Consider the following 22,282-nt stretch of genomic DNA (forward strand, 5'->3'; position numbering starts at 1 on the left):
TGGGTGCCATGAGGGAGTCTGTGACATCAGCAGTGAACAGAAAATATGGAGCCTGCAGACTGTACATGCTAATGAAAGATAGAGGTGACACCTCCAACCCTTCCACCCCCTCCACCATCTACTCAAGGAAGCAAGAAAGAAAGGACAACAGAATCAGAGTAAGAAAGGAATAAAAAGAGCAGATGGGGTTGATGTACATTTGTTTTGGCAGTTCTCATATTACTGAGCCATATGTGGCTAAATAAAGCTAGACTGGAAGTTAAATTGTTTTTTCGTGGCAAGTTACTTTCTGACCGCGCGTACGTGCGCATGTCCTTGTGCGGGAGGCCAAGTACCTCTTGTCAACTGAATATTTCATTTCCAAACTCTAAAGTTCATTACACTGCACATTTGCCCAATATACACACACAAACCGCAGTAATGTCATCCTGGGTGCAGTGTAATATGTACCTGCAGGAATTCAATTTAAAATGGTCAGTTTCACATTAGACACAGTGTCTTTATACTGTCAACCTTTGAAATGAAATAATAAGCTCAGGTAATTCAACTGTCTCACATATAAGTATCAAATAGAATTAAATGACTTTTGCAGCTACACAGAGAAATTCTGAGGCAAATCTGGGATAAACCTCAACTCAACATTATTAATAGGGGGAAAAAATAAGTGCAGTGTTATTTGGATGTAGTGAAGCAGTATGAACAGGCAGGCTGGCAAGGCAGAGATGTTCCCCAATGTTCACAGACTGACACATACGCTCATACGCTCTCACACACACGCACACACACAAAGAGAAAAGGAGGACTGCCAGGATCACACTCCTTCGTGGGGACCTTCAATTCACTACCACTGATCTTCCAAATGCAGCCATTGAAGTTCAATGCTGCACTCTGCTGGCCGATTACAACAGTAAGTCTACACAAAACACTCCACAGTGTTTGGAAAAAACAAAAGCAAGACATTGGGGAATATACTGTACATGAGTCATTGTTGCACTCATTTTTTTGTCTTTGCAAATCGGAAAAAAAAAAAACCAAACACATATACAACTGAAATGCCAAGTAAATGAACACATCACTGAATTGTTGAACCCTGGTGCCTCCTACGTGCACCTATGTGTATTAATGGAGTCTGACACCGAATTAACCCCTCACACTCGTTGCTGTGTTCTTTGGGCCTTTAATAAAAGTCAAAAGATGTTCAGGGACCCACTCCCGACCGGCTGCAGGAAACGGCTAGTGTAGGAAATGTCACAGGAACACGCCTTCCGGGTGTAATCAACATTAGCTGTATGGGGGCTGCGCTGCTGCCGATGGACATTTACAGTACAAGCAGAACGTCGCAATTCACATGTTTCGGTGGTGAAATCAGAAAGTACAGTGTGCGTTTAGCCGACACTGGGTTGGTATAAACTGAAAGTTACTAGTCACTGGCTGAGTAGACTGTCAATCAGAATGCTATGCCTCATAATATTGTGAAAAAGATTAACTTCCCTTAGACTTGTCATGAAAGTGCAATTAAACCAAAGCAGTTGTCTGAACCAGACTTTAAAATGTGTTTAATTACATGAGGACATTTAATTGGGCATTATTTTTGACGTATAATAATAGAACAACCACCATTTATTTAGAGCAAGCATAATTGTCTGCGCCTCCAGCTGCAATTAAAAATATATGTGTCTTTGTTCACTTTTATCCCACTATTATACTGCAAGCTTACTAATAACCTGATAGCCTTTAATGTATTTTCAATAAAACCTGCACAAGGTATATATGTGATTTCCACAGCAGAGGCAAGGCAGCAATGAGGTAATGTCTTTAATGATGGGGGTCAACCCAATCAAATCGTGAAAAAGAGATATTTCCCCCAGCCTTTTTCAAACATGGGACTCAGGATGATTAAAATGACCATGGAACCATGTATTAATGGATAAATAAAAAACCTGCTGTAAAGGACCTTGTAGAGGGTTAAAAAGGTTTGAAATCATACATGAACCAGTCGAATAAGAGATGTTTTGGTAGACAGAAAGAGGCACAGATTGAACTAAGTATATTGAGGTAGGTTTGATTTGAACATTCTGACTCTTCTTCACAACTACATAAATACGTTGACGTTATTAATAAAATCACAAATATGGGCAATGACTAATCCAGATAAAATAAAGATTCTCAGATTAAGTCATTATTATAGTTAGGTTCATGCATAAGCTTTAACTCTATTCTTATTACCAGAGTTATCCACTGCTGCAAATTGCCTCAAGCGATTTTCTTCTCCATGGTTTCAGAGCAGGTCTACAGTCTAAATGCTCTAAAAGGGATTTAATTTAGTCCTCTTATCGTCAGATATTTGACTTGAGAGGCTTTAATCTCAACTCTTTCCTGACACATGTACTCCTGTAGACCACCCATCTTCTCTCTCACGCTCTGTGAAGCACAGCATGAGGGAGATATTTCTGTCCAAAAGCTGCAAAGCAAGCTTTTACTCAATCAGCTACAGTTAGCAAACTGAAAGAAGTCTTTATGAGAGCAATTTTACAGCAAGTCAACTGTGACGGTCAATTTTTCTAACAAGATTCTCTGATCTTGAACAAGTCCTTACCACCACCCCCCAGTCAATGTGCTCTGCAGGACCAGAGCCTGCCTCACTGAGGAATGATGCATTTGGAGTGAAGTTTGTAGAGCAGAGGTAGTCGAGCCTCAAATTAATAATTTCTAGAATTCACAGGTGGCAAGTGAGCATTTGGACTTCCTCAGATCTGACCTGATTTTTTTAGAAAAAAAAGATACCCCGCTTAAAATCACACCAGTTCAAAGATATAAGATATATCATTGTGACATAATTATACATTAACAAAACATTGCATTAGTTCTTAAAGCCATCATACTTTAGCCCTTTAATGAAGTAATGAAAAAAAAGGGAAAAGGCTATTCGGTCATTACAGTTATAAGTACCTGATAAATATATCAAACACTGCCAGATGCCTACACAAAGACAATTAACCACTAAAACAGTTAACACTAGGTTATACATTTTAGTTTTGTCTTCATTCTAGGAACATGGTTTTGCAGGATTTTATTTAATCAGTCTTGACTGATAAATGCTGGGCTTGATTTTTGTAGTTTTCAAGTCATCATCAAATGAGATGTTTCATGGCCTTACAAGAATAACACTAATACTAATAATAATACTAATAATAACTAGAAAATTTCACGAAATTTTGACATGGGCATGCCCTACGGCCCATTCGACCCCTCCAGCTGCTTTGGTTTAGGGCTGTAGTGGTTGTGTTCGGGGTGGTTCTATGTCAGTTTGAGGTGTTTACAGTTGTATTGCATTCATTCCTGTGCTCCCAATAGTTATTAAAGGTGTGCGCTTTTTGGCGTCTAGCGCCCCCCACGGTGACACTTTTGACTGAAAAAAGTAATGCCCATCGAGGCAACATGGAGACGCATCTAACGATGTATGCCATGCATGGGTGCACGTTGCGGTTCAGGCTACATTAATGGATAGGTTTTTGTTTCACCGTGGTAAAAAAATCCCATCCGAATGAATGGGGCCATTTGGCATGGATTTTGACATAAAATTTCCTTAAATCCCAGCTTCATGAAATTTGAATATGTTGACGGCCACAGCGTGCCGAGTCGGGGAACATTTGTACGATGTCTCTACGATAATCTGTCGCCTAGCAACAAGCGTCCAAAGTCAAATGGAAATTTAAAAAAAAAATGAAAGGTCAATATCGCAAAAATTTTAATAATTGGCATAATGAGCTTGTACGGCCCGTTAGTGCCAATCGGGCCGAGTGTTTGAAAGTTTGAACGATGTCTCTACGATAAAGTTCGACCGAGCAATAAGCGTCTGAATTTTTGCCTTTTTTTTTGCTTTATGGCATCTAGCGTTGCCACGGTAACACTTTTGACTGAGAAAAGTAATGCCCATCGAGGCACGATGGAGACGCATCCAACGATATATGCCATGCATGGGTGCACATTCCGGTTCGGGCAGCATTAACAGATTGTTTATTCACATGGTCCCCCATACAAATGCATTGGTTTTTGTTGCCATGGTAACAAGCCCCATAGGATAGAATGGGACAATTTGGCTTTAATATCTCAAAAGCTGTAAACGACAGCGTAATGAGACCTCAGTATGTTGTAGTCCACATCAACCTGAGTCTTTTAACGTTGGAACCAAGTCTCTGCGATACCGCGTTGCCGCGCAACAAGCATCCGAAGTTCCGTTAGCATCAAAATGAACAATGTGGAATATCTCAAAAACCGTAATAGCAAGCATGACGAGACTAAAATATGTTGCAGTACAAAGCGTCCCGGGTTGGTCAATGTTGTAATGATGTCTGTACGATAAACCGTTGCCTAGCAACAAGCGTCCAAAATAAAAGTGATTTTTTTTTTAAATTGAAAGTTAAATATCGCAAAAACCGTAATAACTAGAATGATGAAGTTGTATGGTCCTTTAAAGACTATCGGGCCGAGTGTTTCTAAGTTTGAACGATGTCTCTACGATAAAGTTCGGCCGAGCAATAAGCGCGGGAATTTTCGCCTTTTTTTTTGCTTTTTAGCAACTAGCGTTGCCATGGTAACCCCTATTACTGAGAAAAGTAATGCCCATCGAATCACGATGGAGACGCATCCAACGATGTATGCCATGCATGGGTGCACGTTGCGGTTCGGGCCGTATTAATGGACGAAAAAAAGTGCGGAATAATAAGAATAATAATAATAATAAGAAAAGGGAAACCTTTTCTAGATACTAATATATCGCCTTCATTTTCATGTTTTTCCTCATTTTTTCGGCCGTGTTTTACTTTTTGGGGATTTTTTTTTTCCACATCAGTGCGGGGTCATGCTGTACACCCGCTGGTGCGCAGTGGGACTTTTGCGACTTTAGCATGCTAGCAGCATTGCCCTTTGGGCCATTCTGGACGATTGCAATATGGTCATGCCACTACTTGGCATGCCCATAATAATAAAAATAATACGCTCAATTTTCACCCACCATTTTGTTTATATCAGTTGCTTTTAGGGAATGGAGTGAGTCTCTCCACATCAATCAACCCTAATTATTTCCCAGGTTGTGACTCTTTTGAAATGAGTATTACAGCTTGGTTTTACTCACTTCCAAGATACTGAAAATGCAGTACTATGTGATGTTGGGTGGCTGTAAAAACTGGATGCAAATCAGAATGTCATTCCCCCTCCTGTGATGTCACACCAACCTGCAAGTCTGAACAACTCAATCACTGATAGGTTCTCCTGCCGAGTTTGGCCCAAAACAAGTGATTTAATTAACAAGTGTTTATTCTGGGTTTCTGGAGTGACTGCCAACTCAAGACCTCAAAAACAGACACTCAAGATAAAAAAAAAAGAAGTGTTTATTCAAATAATAAATTGATCTCAGCCCATTCAGTGAAAGTTCACACTGTTAATATGGCACCAGACTACAATTCACAGCAATATCTCGTGACTGAATCTGCTCCTCTGCTGGAGACGCTTGTTCCTTGTGCTGCTCTGCTGTTTATTTTAGCCACATCTGGAGCTGCTGGATTAAAGGGGTCTCTCTCTCTTAAGGATTTTTGAACTTTATGGCATTGTTGATTGAATTCTTTCATACTAATTTGTTTTGGTAGTATTTGTAAGTGAACGCCTCAAAAAGAGTGAAATCAAAGTAAAAATTACCCAACTTCTACAGTACAACTACTGATGCGCTTGTGAAACTAACTAAAAAAAAAGAACTAAAATAATCAAAATAATAAAACAACAATCTGAAATATAAGACACATATAAAAACCATTAAAACATTACAAACAACTCTGGAGTACAGACGATAGGAGTAGGCCTGTGTAATTCCTAAAAATCGATTGGTATATCGTCTAAAGATAGTCTTTAAATATGTTCAAAGGTATGAAAACATTTAAGTTTTCAGTTATAATTGCATAAATTGTCTATATTTCATTACTTTATATACTGCCTTAGGGTTACATTTGCATAAAATACTAAAAACCAAATTCTCAAGAATTAAAAACCGAAATAGACCGAAAAAGGAATGTGGGAAGAAATAAAAACCGATTTCATCCGTCTCTGTTTGCTCCCTGGATCTGTTTGATAATTCTGCCCCACGATGTTTCTGAAAGCAGTTCTATCAGCATTCTGGGAGCTGATTGGTCCTTACAGCATCATTAGCTGCAATACTTGCTGTTGAATCTCAATATAATACCAGTATTAATATGTTGCAGAACTACAGTCATATAATTCATGCAACAGCTCAAAAAACAGTTTTAATAACACTAACCCCAATCAATATCGGAATCGAATCAAATATTGATAATCGATTCTGAATCTTAAGAATCGGAATCGATTCTTGACATTTGAATCGATCCCCAGCCCTAGATAGGAGACCACTGCTGGGAGTAGCGTTCACTGCCCTAAACTCACAGCAAAAAAAAAAATTGACGATAAGACTGTGTGTGATATGTGAGTGAGGGTGTTTGTTTAGCTTTGCCCTTTTCAGTTGGAGAGATAAGTGTGTGTTGTCTGGGGAACATCTCTCATACTTCAGGCTATTTGCTGGAGCACTAATTAATTAAATCACTAATATTTTGGTGAGTCAATACATCTGAACAGGATAACAGGGGGTGGTATCTGCCAGTAAACGACACTGAAACTCCTCACTGAGATGAGAGCAAAGGACACACGCACCCAAGCACATTTGCTTATTAGGAAAATGGTGGGTGCAATGATTTACTAACAACAGTAGAGGGCTCTCCAATTAAACAGAACCAGCAGATGCACTTGATAGAAAAGATGCATATGCTTCTTATCATTAGTGGCGCACTTCAGTTCATGGAATCTCTTTTTAGTAAGACATGGATACGGTTGCAAAAGCAGCCGATGGCAGAGGTGATAAGGCCCAACTCAGCTCCAGCACTCTGGTACTGTGAATATTTCCAACATCACACAGACAGCAATTACATTTCATAGCATCTATGCCACCGCTCTTGCATTTGAGAACTCTGCTAAAGTGATGAGTTGCTACTGCTCAGTAAGAGTAAGCATTTACTGAACTATATCAATTTATAACAGGTAATTTATTAGTTAACTGTTTTATATGAAGCAAGATGACACAAGTGGATAAAAATCCACAAAAAACACACATACCATGTAAAATGAGGTAAAGAGATGAAAGAGGGGTATAATGACAAGGAGTATCAGTACTAGAACTACTTATTGTAAATTTAGTACTGCAGGACTTTATCAGGACATTCATTTTCTAAATGTGCCAGCGACTTTTCACTGACATTTAATCATAATTAATTTCTGCTGGTCTCCCATGTGTGTAACACAGTCCCTGTTGCACACAAGGCCTTTAACCTTCTTTATACACTCAGAATTCTAATAATGCACAATTCCTTAAGAGCAAATATGTGAAGGTTTGATAAAAACTAATTATTTTCTCCTTTTTTATGTTTCTGATTAAGTTACCTTTTCAGTTACATGTAACTTGCTGTGCAGAGGGAAAAAAATAAAAGTCTTTATGAACACCATTAATTTGATTCAACAGTAATATGTTTCATAGAAGAAACTCAAGGATCAGGACTTTAATCATTTAGTCCCATTTTGTGATTTTTTTTTTTTCTAGAGATATGCCACAAAAAAGATGTACGCCATGGAGCGGAAATAATTTAGTGTTTGTTGTGAGTGACAGAGGAAGGAGAAGCAGTTGTCATAACAACAGGTGGGCTCAGGTGTGTGCGGGCACCCGCCTTTCTTTGTCCGCTCACTTTGCATATGGCTGTCGCATCAAACTATTGCTTTTTTTTCAAAAGAACAGATCTTTCAGATGTTCCTATGACACATCGGCTCAGAGTTTCTGATTATAACATTGTGAAATTGGTTTGAGAACAGAAAAGAACTATCCATTTTACCATAAAAACACTGATGAAAGGAGAAAAACTTTTTTGCCAACCCTTCCACAAGTTTAAACTTGAAAGACTCAGTTTCATAGAGATCAAAATGTAATTCATAAGAAAGAGCAGAGTGCACCAACATGTTGTAACATAGTCACATTTTAAATAAGAGTTTAATTCTAGAGACCGAGGTGTTCTCAAATGAAGCTTCAGTGTGTTCCAAATAAAATCTGAAGGGAAATCAAGTCCCTGTGTCACCAATTTTCTTTCATGGCATGCATGAAACAAACTTGTTTCAATGTTGCACCACCAACTCTGAAGTACAATAAAACCATATGTGTGAGTTGAATAGATATTAGTAACACCTACGGCGACACTTGGCGCAGCGTCCTTTCTCATACTCCAGCAGCTCCAGGGCCCGGTTCCGCTCGCTGACGGAACGCCTCTGCCCGCTCTCCCTCAGGCGAGCGGCCTCCTCTTTGGCGTACACCCCAAGTTCCTGGGTGTAGCGCCCATACATCTACAAGGAGACAGAGTCACACTTGAGTTTCAAAGAACAGGTACATTCAAAAGGCAGAGCCCAACTTTAACCTTCTGTACCTGCACACATGAAACAGAGAAAACAACGTACCCCAAAAATCCGCTGTATTTCAGTTTGTTTGGATTTTTTTTATTTGTTTTTAACAGAACATTTTCTCCAGTCAGTAAATACATAAAAATGTAAAGCACTTCATTTATTCATTTTTTTTGAAAGGTGTCACTAATAGCGCTTTTCCACTAGTACCTACTCAGCCCGACTCGACTCGCCTCGGCGCTTTCCCACTAGGGGTCTAACGTGCCGAGTAGATACTTTTCTGCATCTATTCTGCCGAGGTTTTAAGCAGCTGAGTCGGCTGTATCTGACATCATCACACTACAGGCCACCGATTGGTCGGGGGGTTGGAGTCAGACGTCTGAGTCAGGATGTGACATCAGCAAAAGAGCGACTCTGACGGCTTCTTGTTCATTTTATTCCACCAGCAACGGCAGCGCAAACGTCTGTTTCATGATCCAACTCTGAGGTGCAGATGTTCATAAACCTGGTGCTGAGGAGAGAATTAAAAAGGGATCTAGATGGGCGATAAGGAATTACAAGATCCACCAGGAGCTCTATCTCTTCATAGCTGCTTGCGGCTACCAGACTTTTCAGCAGCGCCGAGACAAACTAAAAAAAATTAAAAAGCGTTGCCGCTTGAACCTTCTCTCACTCTCATGTTTTAACTTGATATCAAACACAAGTCACAGATCCAGCAGCACATCTATCATCTCCTCCAGGTTCTACATCTTTAGTGTTGTCTTCTTCATTTAGATACACAATCAAATACGTCACAGCAGCTTCACTCCAACCTCCTACTTCTGCTCCAGGTGCTGAATTGTTATGGAAAAGAAACCAGGCCGAGTAGAGCCGAACCGAGCTGAGATGAGTAGAGCCGAGTAGGTACTAGTGGAAAAGTGCCATAAATGAGATACGGTAACGAATTAGCACAAAACAACTCGAGTGAAGGGAACGGGGGATCCTCTCCAAACCTCAGGAGACTCCTCTCGACCTGGAGCAGACTCCAGCCCAGGTCCTTCCTAGATGATTGAACTTTTATAACCGTACTTCTAAGGGATAGCCTTTGGAGGAAACTCATTTCAGCCACTTGTATCTTATTCTTTTTGTGAAAACCCACAGTGTATGACCACAGATGAGGGCAGGAGGAAAGAGCAACTAATAAACAGAAAGCCTCGCCTTTTGGCTGAGCGCTATCTTCACTACAGACCAGTACAGGGTCTACATGGCTGCGGATGCTGCACTTATCTCCCTGCTGCTCCATACTCAGCTGCAAACCACTTCTGATGAAGTTCAACTCTCACCCGAAACAAATCTGACAAATTACCGACAATAAGGACCAAACTCTCTATTTTCTATAGGGCCTGAGTAACCCATAGCGATGGACCCAGTACCGCATACTCTGGTGTACAAGAAAGGATGCTGTGCCAAGTAGGTGCCAAGTAGGAATGGAGGCATGGAAAATGGCCCATTTGTAAACAATGTCCCCCATCTCCTTGAGATGTGGTTGAAATTCTGCCAGAGGTGGGAGTTACAGCTCTTTTTCACAGGTTCTTCTGGCAGATGTTCCCAGCAAACCCTCACTACAGGATTGGGCCTGCCAGGTCTGTCTGGCATATTCCCCCACCATCTGATCCAACTCACCACCGGACGGTGATTGGTTGACATCTAAGCTCCTCTCTTCACTCTTCACTGTGCCCATCATCCCAAAAAAAGAATATCTGGACTTAGACCTTAACTATCTTTACTTTGCTCCAGTCTAATTTTTAAGCTCCCTAGTCAATTAGCTCTAATTAACTTAAGGGTAAATCTTATCATTTCCGTTCTCAAATCCATCATCCTGTGAAAATAATAATAAATAAATATAATAGATTGTGTATGTGTTAATTACATTTTACAAGGTTTGTATATTTAATAAACGACCTGTCTGTGTCCGAATCTTACAATAATACAATACACTCAGTGGACAAACCTCGACATTAGCTGTGATTTAAGCATGCCGATTGCACACAATGACAGTAAAAAGTGTACGTCAAGCTGTAACAGACATATTCAAAAGCTGTGGAGTCAGCAGTACATGAGACAGGAAACTGTTTTGTTCAGACAACTGCTACACCGCCCATAATATTCTTGGGCGGGGGAAAGAAACAAGCGGACTAATCATTTCCTCTTGGCCATCCATCAGAGCAAGGTTTTTAAAGTCAACTCAACGGGTCAATCAAGGCTAACAAGGCTGATTTCAGCAGCCAGGAAGATGCTGATGGGCAAAAGTTAGGCATTAATAAAAGCAGGAACTCACCAATAACAAGAAAATGCCTAACACTTGAGTAATGTCTTCTCTGACAGTGCATTAAAAAAAAAAAAAAAATTAAATTAGGAAAGCAATTTTCTTTGTTTTTTATTTTTCTCATTCTGAATTCAGACTTAGTTGGGGTTTTTTTTTTTTTTTTTTTTTTTAAACTGACCAACTTACCACTAAATTATAGTTATACCGTGGCTTTACCCACCTACATTACACTTATGCCTACATCCAAACCCTGTGCTGTAATATCTAAACTGTATCAACCCATCTGCAAGTGAGAGGGCGAGAGTGTGCAAAACTATATTTAGTCACGTTTAACAGAGTACACTGTACACTATAGTCAAACTATAGGTTTTCAGTAGATATGTAGGAGAAGCATAGCAGAGGCTGACTTGTCTTCAGCTGCAGGGCTCAACTGCAGTTTGTTCTTCTTTCGAAATTGTAAAGCACATACGTTTCCAATGCTAACAGTGCTAATGGTCAGTAGTGATATACTTGCGTTATTGCCTTTGGTGGTTTTAATGAAGGCAACTTAAATAAAATAACATTTAAATAACATTAATCCTAATAAATGCTTCATTATTCCAATTCAATAACTGGGTGTACATGTACGGGTTTCAAATTGCAAAACTATAACGGTGAAAACATGGGATTGAAGACATTTATGACAATAAGAATAACAGAGTGGTCAAATCAGATTGTGAGAATACATCCCTGGGAGGAGATTCTCCACACAAGTATAAAATACTGCCCGGATCACTGCACATGTTTGCAGGCCAGAGCCTCAGGAGCTGCATCCTGACCTGTAGTCCCATCCTCTGATCACCTCAGTGTATGCTGTCTAAACCTGTTAATATACCTGTTAATCACCCCAGTAGTGCACCACCTAACCATTTATCAGTAATATGTACATATAACTCTTCGTTCTCCAGCTGTACCCGATAGTTAATACTGATGTATCTTGTCTTTTGTACCTCTTTTTCTGATTTCTCTTTTCCTGCTCTCCCCGGTTGCCCTTCAGCAAAAGGGTCCCCCCTTATGATCCAGGTCCTGGTCCAGGTTTCCCTCCTAAAGGAGAGTTTTTCTTGCCACTGTTTGGCTTAAGGTTTTTCTCCCACTAGGGGAGTTTTTACCTGTCATTGTTTATGTAATAATTGCTCGTGGGTCATGTTCTTGGTCTCTGGAAAGCGCATTAAGACAACTGTATTGTAATAGACGCTATACAAATAAAATTGAATTGAAAAATTTCCCAACATAGAAAGTACTCTTTTTGCGAATTGTATCCATATCAAGAGTGCTTGGCATTAAAACGTAACTGCAACTAAGATGACTCAAGTTCTACCAGGTTCAATTCAGCAAATTCCAATACTGACCACTTTAATAAAAGAGGACAGATGTGCCTGATCGACAGTAGTCAGTGTTTCCCAAGGACAATCTTAAAAACTGCACAATGTTGTAATATCTAAATATAAAACCCATACTTTTTATTCCATCTATGAACTGGATCTTCAAAAGCATTACATGTCTGTAATGTTAGGCAAATGTGGAACACTGCATCTAACAATTTTCATAACCTTCAGAAACAATCATGTTGTATCAGTCAGTCTGGCACACCTACACATTCATTCTGAATAGTGCAGTGTTTCCAAATCTTTGAGTGTTGTATATTTGAAATATTTGTTGAATAGTAAGTTGAATACTTTGAAAGCCTGACTGAAATTGGTAGTTTTACCTCAGTTTTCACACATCTTTCTCCTTCAACCCCACTGGTGTTGACATTTGAAAAGGGTATTAACCATATGTAGTATTGTACAACTTTCAATTTCATTTTCTCAGGTAAGAGGCTTTGATTGTACTTGTATATGTATAAATATAACTAAAATCAGTTTAATATTGTGTGGCTACAGGTTTTGAATAAAAATATATGACGAGCAAAAAATTAAAAGTAAAAGATCAAAGCTGGACGTGCACACGTCAAAGTAATCTCAGTGAACACAAGGATTTATTTTCTTTGGTTGGTTTCTGCTCAAGTTAATGCATCACATACACAGCCTTAATTTTGTCATTTTATTCCTTCATCAACTTGTCTTTGGGAGAATGTAGCAGTAAATACATCATCTTGTTAGTTCATCAAATATTAAAAAACAACATTTTGTTACCATCAGTAAACACACTATAATGAGGCACTATGAAGTATGTTTTTGAAGTTTTTCACTGTGAGCAAAGAACAGCAAAAAAAGAAAAGAAGTTAGTCTTTTTCTTTTTTGTGGAGCAAAAACAAAAACATTTGAGACAACCAACTTAATCCAATATCTGAAACCACATCACCCTGCTGAGCATGCTTAATGTCCTGCAGCTAACAAAGGCTAGGAGTTGAAAATAAAGCCATTAGAGCACACAGCCTGCAACCTCTGCCATCTTTCATAGAATTAATAACAGATATTGATTTAATTTAAGAAGTTACATTTATTTAAGTGGTTCAAAATAGTTCTTGGAAAGAAATTTTGTTATTATTTGCATTAAAATCGAATGAGAAGTCCCTGTCCCTGGCTTTGTTAAACAAACAAACAAACAAACATACGATATTTTCCCACACAATCACACTGTAGTTTAGGTTTATCCAAGTTGATATGGCAGTATGCAAAACACTAACTATTAGGACTTTACACCCAAGGTTTATGGGTTGTCTTGTGTAAATGAGAACCGTTTCATCATTTTTCTTCATTTTGTTGTCAAAGTTTCTGTTGTAGATTTGTAGTTATACTTGGAATCATTGTCCTGTTGTATGAGACAACTTTACACTAACTTAAGATCTACAATACTTCAGTAGACAAAAAAGTTCAATTTAATTGACAACTGCAGGATTTTCAAGTACGGTGGCTACAAAATAAGTGTAAATAATTACTCGTCAACCACTACATTTGCCAGGCATTTCAGCTTTTAATGTCTTGTCTGAATTGTCCCAAATGTATCACTATGCATTGTGGCTAAAAAATAAAATAACTTTTTCTCTTCAGAATGTGACTTTTAAGTCACATTTAAGTTTAAGTCAAGTTAAGTTGCTCATTGTTATAGGCAAAAAATGCAGATCACAGTGCAGTGGGATTGGACCTACTGTCAAGGAAACAGATGTTCTTTTAAATGTTCATAATAAAGCTCTGAAAATTGTGGAAAAAAGTGAGTATAAAAGGATTGAACGCAATGTTGAAAAACAGGAAAAAAGATCAAGCAGGAAAACACATTTAAGGAATGATCTCGAGTTTCTGGCATCAAATTCCAACCACTGTTCAAACCAAGATGCCATTCTGCATGGCATTCTAAGCCACATGCAGGATCGTCAACTCTGAGTTTTAATTAAATAAGGGGACTTCAAACGTGACGAAAACCCAAAAGACCCAAAAACAAGAGGGAAAAAATAGGCCTTCTCAGATGCACCCCCTGACTGCAACTTGCATCTGACCATAGGAAGAAAACAAATAGACCCATCCAGAACAAAGTCATTACTGCTTGACAGCCTATCATTATGTTGAGTATAGTCAGAAAAAGGGTGCTTGGCTGATCCTGCATGCCTCGGTTAACTGGTCCCATATGAAGGGGTTGTCCTGCACTCAATGCCCTGGCCATGGGGAGCAAGGAAGAGGGCACAGGGGGACTAACCGTGTCATCTTCATATATAGGAAGAACAACATGTACTCCATTTAGATGGACCATTTGGAGGAATAAGATTAGGTGTCATTTCAGTACTTTTAAATGGAAATGATTAAATGATGTCTAATACCTGGTATTCATTTTTCCTTAACTCATCTGTTCACAATTCACAAGTCAATATTGTTACATGCATTTACAGAAAGCTCACAAGTTTAGAAGCGAAGACGGATTATTAAGGTTGACGTATAGTTGGAAAAACTAGTACATTTTACCTGTTTAATTAACTAAACAACAAATGAAACAATAAATACAGACACATCCTACTGTATCTTGTTTCAATGCTGTGTTTACAAAGCTGTTGCTGTCAAAGATGTTTCATTTCATGATGTTTCTTCTGCTGTGTCTCCAATGTGTTTTGAAGTGTCAGCTTGAATTGTTTTTGCTGTAACTGAAAAAGAATCTCGTAGGCAGAACCTCTGAAGGAGTAAAGAGGGAGAGGGTGTATGGTGTGAGTTTTAGTTTTAGTTTGTTTTGTTTTTTTTGGGGGGGGGGGATTGTGGATTGCTTCATTAACCCAGAACTGAATTGTAAGGGATACAAGGATTGACAAGATTACAGATAAGTAGCAGAGTGAGGACCCCAAGAAACAAACCCTTAATGGGAGAGGTAGAGGCACACACAAACGCTCATAAAAACTGGCCTCGGTCCAAGGAATCAATCCCAAATGACCAGCACATGTCACTTCAGCTAATGAGCTTCAGGACAGTGTCTGCACATGTGCACACTGTTGTGCCGTAAATGGTGAAATAAAAACTGCTTTAAGAAAGGAAAAAAAAAAAAAAAAAAAGCACATGAGCTTTTCTTTTCTCTTGATAGTACAGTTTCCTTTTGAAAACAATTCATGAAATAACAGATAGAGGACACAGCTCAGCACTGTTGTTTTTTGCATGGTCTTTTTTTTTTTTTTTTTTTTTTTTAAATGAACATCTGAGTACAAGTGTGTCAGCACTTTTGAATCAGGAGGAAGGAAAGAGATTTGAAAGAATCAGGGTGCAATTACTCTAAAGAGGGCCCGTTTGAGGACATTGAAGAAAATCAGCTGTGACAAAACAGGAATAGAAAGGAATTAAACGGGGCACATTCCAACTGAGCCCAGTGAGCTTCCCAGTGAGCTTCATGCCCCGTTATAGGCGAAACACTAGAATCTCACAGTATTTAATATCACATGGAGTATCACCTTCATCTTATATTAAATGTGATTCTGCTTTAGATGTCGCATTTTCTGGCATATTTTTTGTTTTTATTTATTTTTTCCTTTTGTTAAGCTAACTACACTGTTGTCAAGGTGCTAACATAACAGGTGAATTTGCATCTCCAGAACCGCCCCACTTTCTAGCTGTTCAGCTGAACTGTAGCCTGGCTGTGAGCTGCTCCCATGAACTTACATTCTCAAGAGTTATTTTACACACAAGCACAATCGATACACAGATGTTGTCAAAGGTAATTCCATCAGATGATGCTGCATTTGGAAACCACTGAGTTAAAAGTTAAAAAAGGACAGAGTAACAGCTGCTTTGTGCTTAATAAAAAAGACCAATGACAAGATCTAGAAAAATAAGCACGGAGGAGCGGGATGAACAGGATCTACAGTAAATTCAGGATCTCTATGGGGAAGCCCTGGAGGCAACCAGGGAATCTTGTGTGCTTGTGCCAGGCTGCCATGCCAACGCTTTGGGCCTCTCTCACACTGACCCAGAGCTGCACAAACAGAAGGAAGAAAAGGAAGGATGAATGGATGGATAAAACATGGGCATGAAATCTGCAGGTGAGTTTGAGGCAAGTACTATAGCAGGGATGTATAGACTGCAAAGTGGGATAAAAGGGGATAAGAATGGGTTAATGCACTTGCAAGAACTGTGGGGCTTTAGGACATTTTGACCCGTAAACACAATCCAACCTAAAATGTGAACTGAATTTAGATTTTAACTGTGCATTTAAGCAGAGGGAAAACGAGGGAAAAAAGATAAAAGGAAGCAGGAAGAAAGAGACTGCAGCTGATGACACGAGAAATAATACTTGTGTTGTCTGAATTTAAAGACAAACACAGGTAATCAACACAGCACGCAATTATGCATTCAGTGAAATTCCAACACACTTTCCCTACATTAACCTGAGCAAAATGTCACTTCTGCCCTGCTCTTTGCTTTTATCTTTCTCCATCATCTCTCTCAGTTGCATGTTGAACACTGATGTCATGCAAAAGAGACAGCGCAACTTCAAACACTACCCCTCTGTGGTTGTTCTCTTGCTTCAACCGTCAGATCTACTGCTTGCAGCTGCACATTGACATTAGGGCCACGTCTTAAACCGCAGAAACGAGTAAAGCCGTAGACACTGCTGCACTGATATTAGTGCAAGTGTGTGCTTGTGTGTGAGAGCAGCAGGTGCACTCGCCTGTTGCTTCATTAAGAAAAACCCATATTTACTTGGGCACATTCAGCACTGCTGGCAAACTGGACTCCTGCTCCTTCCAAGCACTTCACTTTCATCAACCTTTATCCCTCCTTGAAAAGTTTAAAGCAACATGCAGTTTTGGAGGCCACTGCTGATGGGAATTGGCTCTCTTCCAATTAATTTGGCTAACATTGCATGACCTTAAAGCTGGAACAGACTAAGCTAATTAGTAAAAAAAATAAAATCAAATAAAAATGATCCAATATATAATTTCTTTTTTTTTATTTTACAAAGTTATTTATTTTGTCATTTATATTCGGCATATACAGTACAAGGTAACAGGTGAGACTGAAATGTTCGGGTCAGTTGTGTATTTCACATTTTATTTCAATACTTTTCTGAAATATTATACAATAGCCATAAATCTTTAGGGAATCCAAATAATGAGATTTCACAAATAGATGCACCATTTTCTGAAGTATCCGCCTCCATTTCTTGTCTTTTTATTGGCTTCTCCCAAAATCATCTGCATTCAGTTTTTGTTTTATTTATTTGTTTTGAAGGACCCGGATAAAACAGCAGGCAGGTGAGGAAACACAAATGAACTTCTAGCTACTTAAGAAAAACCTGATTTTGAGATGGTGGTTTGTATGTGCAGAAAAACCTAAACTAGCTGGGACATTTCTGTGAAGACTTTGCTCAGTCAACCCATGCTTGCATGGGTTTTTCCTGGGTACTCCAGCTTCTTCCCACAATCCAAAAGCACACATGTCAGGCCAATTTAAAAGATGTTTTAAATATATGAATACATACAGTAGATACAGTAATGGTTGCATATAAACTGCCCACCACACCATCCAAAGGCTGGAGAACCCCATCAGACGGTATCCCTGGTTTTCCCCAATTATCTTATATTTATTTGCCAGGCAATCAGGCATGGACTGACCATAGGGCATTCGGGACAATTCTTGATATCCCGAATCTTAAACATTTTTTAATTAACATTTGGATACATTTTTTTTAACCACATATTTTTTTTATAAAATGTTTTTTTATAAATTCACTCACTCACTCATCTCACTCATCTTCTCCCGCTTATCCGTTACCGGGTCGCGGGGGCAGCAGCCTCAGCAGGGATGCCCAGACTTCCCTCACCCCAGACACCTCCTCCAGCTCTTCCGGGGGGAGTCCGAGGCGTTCCCAGGCCAGCCGAGAGACATAGTCTCTCCAGCGTGTCCTGGGTCTTCCCCGGGGTCTCCTCCCGGTGGGACATGCCTGGAACACCTCCCTAGGGAGGCGTCCAGGAGGCATCCGGTACAGATGCCCAAGCCACCTCAGCTGACTCCTCTCAATGTGGAGGAGCAGCGGCTCGACTCCGAGCTCCTCCCGGGTGACCGAACTCCTCACCCTATCTCTAAGGGAGCGTCCAGCCACCCTGCGGAGGAAACTCATCTCGGCCGCTTGTATCCGCGATCTTGTCCTTTCGGTCACTACCCAAAGTTCATGACCATAGGTGAGGGTAGGGGCGTAGATTGACCGGTAAATCGAGAGCTTCGCCTTTCGACTCAGCTCCCTCTTTACCACGACGGTCCAGTACATCGACCGCATAACTGCGGACGCTGCACCGATCCGCCTGTCAATCTCACGCTCCATTGTTCCCTCACTCGTGAACAAGATCCCGAGATACTTGAACTCCTCCACCTGAGGCAGGACTTCTCCACCCACCCGGAGAAGGCATGCCACCCTTTTCCGGTCGAGAACCATGGCCTCGGTCTTGGAGGTGCTGATTCTCATCCCTGCCGCGTCGCACTCGGCCGCAAACCGCCCCAGCACATGCTGGAGGTCCCGGTCTGATGAAGCCAACAGGACAACATCATCTGCAAAAAGCAGAGATGAAATCCTGAGGTTCCCAAACCGGATCCCCTCCGGCCCCTGGCTGCGCCTAGAAATCCTGTCCATAAAAATTATGAACAGGACCGGTGACAAAGGGCAGCCCTGCCGGAGTCCAACATGCACCGGGAACAAGTCTGACTTACTGCCGGCAATGCGAACCAGACTCCTGCTTCGATCATACAGAGACCGGACAGCCCTTAGTAGAGGGCCCCGGACTCCATACTCACTCAGCACCCCCCACAGAATGGCACGAGGGACACGGTCAAATGCCTTCTCCAGATCCACAAAACACATGTAGACTGGTTGGGCAAATTCCCATGAACCCTCGAGCACCCTGCGGAGGGTATAGAGCTGGTCCAGTGTTCCACGACCGGGACGAAAACCGCATTGTTCCTCCTGAATCCGAGGTTCGACTATCGGCCGTAATCTCCTCTCCAGTACCCTGGCGTAGACTTTCCCCGGGAGGCTGAGAAGTGTGATCCCCCTGTAGTTGGAACACACTCTCCGGTCCCCCTTTTTAAACAGAGGGACCACCACCCCGGTTTGCCACCCCAGCGGTACTGTCCCCTTCCTCCATGCAATGTCGCACAGGCGTGTCAGCCAAGACAGCCCTACGACATCCAGAGACTTGAGGTACTCAGGGCGAATCTCATCCACCCCCGGTGCCCGGCCACCGAGGAGCTTACGAACCACCTCGGTGACCTCGGCTTGGGTGATGGATGAGCACGCCTCCGAGCCCCAACCCTCTGCTTCCTCAGTGGAAGGCATGTCAGTCGGGTTAAGGAGATCCTCAAAGTATTCCTTCCACCGTCCGACAATGTCCCCAGTCGAGGTCAACAGCTCCCCACCAGCACCATAAATGGTGCCGGCAGAGTACTGCTTCCCCCTTCTGAGGCGCCGAACGGTCCTCCAGAATTTCCTCGAGGCCGACCGAAAGTCCTCCTCCATGGCCTCCCCGAACTCCTCCCAGACCCGAGTTTTTGCCTCCAAGACTGCCCGAGCCGCGGCCCGCTTGGCCTGCCGGTACCTATCTACTGCGTCAGGAGTCCCACCGGCCAACATAGCCCGGTAGGACTCCTTCTTCAGTCTGACGGCATCCTGTACTTCCGGTGTCCACCACCGGGTTCTAGGATTGCCGCCACGACAGGCACCGGAGACCTTGCGTCCGCAGCTTCGAGCCGCCGCGCCGACAATGGAGGCAGAGAACATGGTCCACTCGGACTCGATGTCCCCCGCCTCCCCCGGGATCCGAGAGAAGCTCTCCCGGAGGTGGGAGTTGAAGATGTCCCTGACAGAGGGCTCAGCCAGACGTTCCCAACAGACCCTCACAATCCGTTTGGGTCTGCCCGGTCTGTCCAACCTCCTCCTCCGCCAGCGCATCCAACTCACCACCAGGTGGTGATCAGTTGACAGCTCAGCCCCTCTCTTCACCCGAGTGTCCAAGACATGCGGCCGAAGGTCAGATGAAACGACAACAAAGTCGATCATTGACCTCCGGCCTAGGGTGTCCTGGTGCCACGTGCACTGATGGACACCCTTATGCTCGAACATGGTGTTCGTGATGGACAAACTGTGACTCGCACAGAAGTCCAACAACAAAACACCACTCGGGTTCAGATCGGGGAGGCCGTTCCTCCCAATCACGCCTCTCCAGGTATCACTGTCATTGCCCACGTGAGCGTTGAAGTCCCCCAGTAGAACAATGGAGTCCCCAGTTGGAGCACCATCAAGTACTCCTCCCAGGGACTCCAAGAAGGCCGGGTACTCCCCACTGCTGTTCGGCCCGTAGGCACAAACAACAGTGAGAGACCTATCCCCGACCCGAAGGCGCAGGGAAGCGACCCTCTCGTTCACCGGGGTGAACTCCAACACATGGCGGCTGAGCTGGGGGGCTATAACCAAGCCCACACCAGCCCGCCGCCTCTCACCCTGGGCAACTCCAGAGTAGTGGAGGGTCCAGCCCCCTTCAAGGAGCTGGGTTCCAGAGCCCAAGCTATGTGTGGAGGTGAGCCCGACTATCTCTAGCCGGTATCTCTCAACCTCACGCACAAGCTCCGGCTCCTTCCCCCCCAGCGAGGTGACATTCCATGTCCCCACTGTGAGGGTTGATGTCCAGGGATTGGGTCGTCGAGGCACCCCGCCACGACTGCTACCCAGCCCACAATGCACCGGCCTGCCATGGTCCTTCCTGCGGGTGGTGGGCCTACTGGAAGGCGGACCCGCGTCGCCGTTTCGGGCTGAGCCCGGCCGGGTCCCACGGGCAAAGACCCGGCCACCAGGCGCTCGCCTACGAGCCCCGACCCCAGGCCTGGCTCCAGGGCGGGGCCCCGGTGACGCCGATCCGGGCGACGTAACGGTCCTTGATCTTTTGTTATCCATGGTAAGCTTTGTGAACCGCTCTTAGTCTGGCCCGTCACCCAGGACCTGTTTGCCATGGGAGTCCCTACCAGGGGCGAAAGTGCCCCCGACAACATAGCTCCTAGGATCACTCGGGCGCACAAACCCCTCCACCACAGTAAGGTGGCGGTTCAAGGAGGGGTTTTTATAAATTGTTACATTTTTTTCAAAGTGTTATTCACTCAGTGTGACTTTTGCAAGAAGAGATCTGCAACCTGACCTTTGCCCGACGGAAGCTCCACCTTGGGTTTTGGCAGAGTCCAGCGTATTTTTTAAATAAATAATTCCGGATTCTGTCAAGTCACCATCTCACTTCTCCTTCATTTTATTTTTGTTATGAAATGTTATTTAAATGTTATGCTTCTACTGAAGCATTGATCAAGCAGACTAGCAAAAGACACTCAGTCTTCAGCATTCCTGCAAGTAGCAGCAGCAGCAGCAGCAAGAGAAAGTGCAGTGCCCCCAGGAGAGCAGCGGATAGAAAGGAGAACCGCGCTGAAGTTGATTTGATCCCTTTTCTCCATAACTTATTTAAAAGTGAGAATGGAATTAAGTGGCTGTGATAATTGAATAGAAACAGGCCAAGTTGGACAGTAGTCACATAGTTTCCCTTTTCACAGGCAGAGAATGTCAATTGGGTAGTAGCTCAAGTACCATTTTCTTAATATTGCTATTTTATTATACATTTTAAATTATTACTCCAGCAGATTATTATTTCAGCAGAACGAAAGTTTGTTGCAGTGAGTGAGTGAGTGAGCGAGAATTTATGGTCTTTGTTTTCAAATAATGCTATAGACATAGTGTCCAATTTACCATATTAGGCAACACTTTATTTTAAGGTGTATATCTACATTAATGTTTATGACTGTCACCAAGTGTCATTCGATTTTTGTTTTATTTACATTTTATAATGTCCTAACATCTTTAAAACTGGGGCTGTAGCTGTTACAACAATGTACCATGTGAGAAAACCCATGACTTTGAGGACTTTTGTTATTATATCTAACTTGATTTATTATCAAATCTCAAGGAAATGGCCATTATAATAATTTAACACATATTGTTTCTAAAAAA

At 42.1% G+C, this 22,282-nt stretch overlaps 1 protein-coding gene across 1 annotated transcript in view; it reads right to left on the reverse strand.

Annotated features, from left to right (window-relative positions):
- LOC133441472 (chloride channel protein 2-like) overlaps positions 1–22,282 on the reverse strand; it is a 171,951-nt gene that overhangs the window by 109,904 nt on the left and 39,765 nt on the right. Inside the window, 1 exon segment of the mRNA XM_061718798.1 lies at positions 8,292–8,442. Coding sequence (XP_061574782.1) covers positions 8,292–8,442 — 151 coding nt within the window.

Source organism: Cololabis saira, chromosome 4, assembly GCF_033807715.1.
Source record: "Cololabis saira isolate AMF1-May2022 chromosome 4, fColSai1.1, whole genome shotgun sequence".
Taxonomy (NCBI): domain Eukaryota; kingdom Metazoa; phylum Chordata; class Actinopteri; order Beloniformes; family Belonidae; genus Cololabis; species Cololabis saira.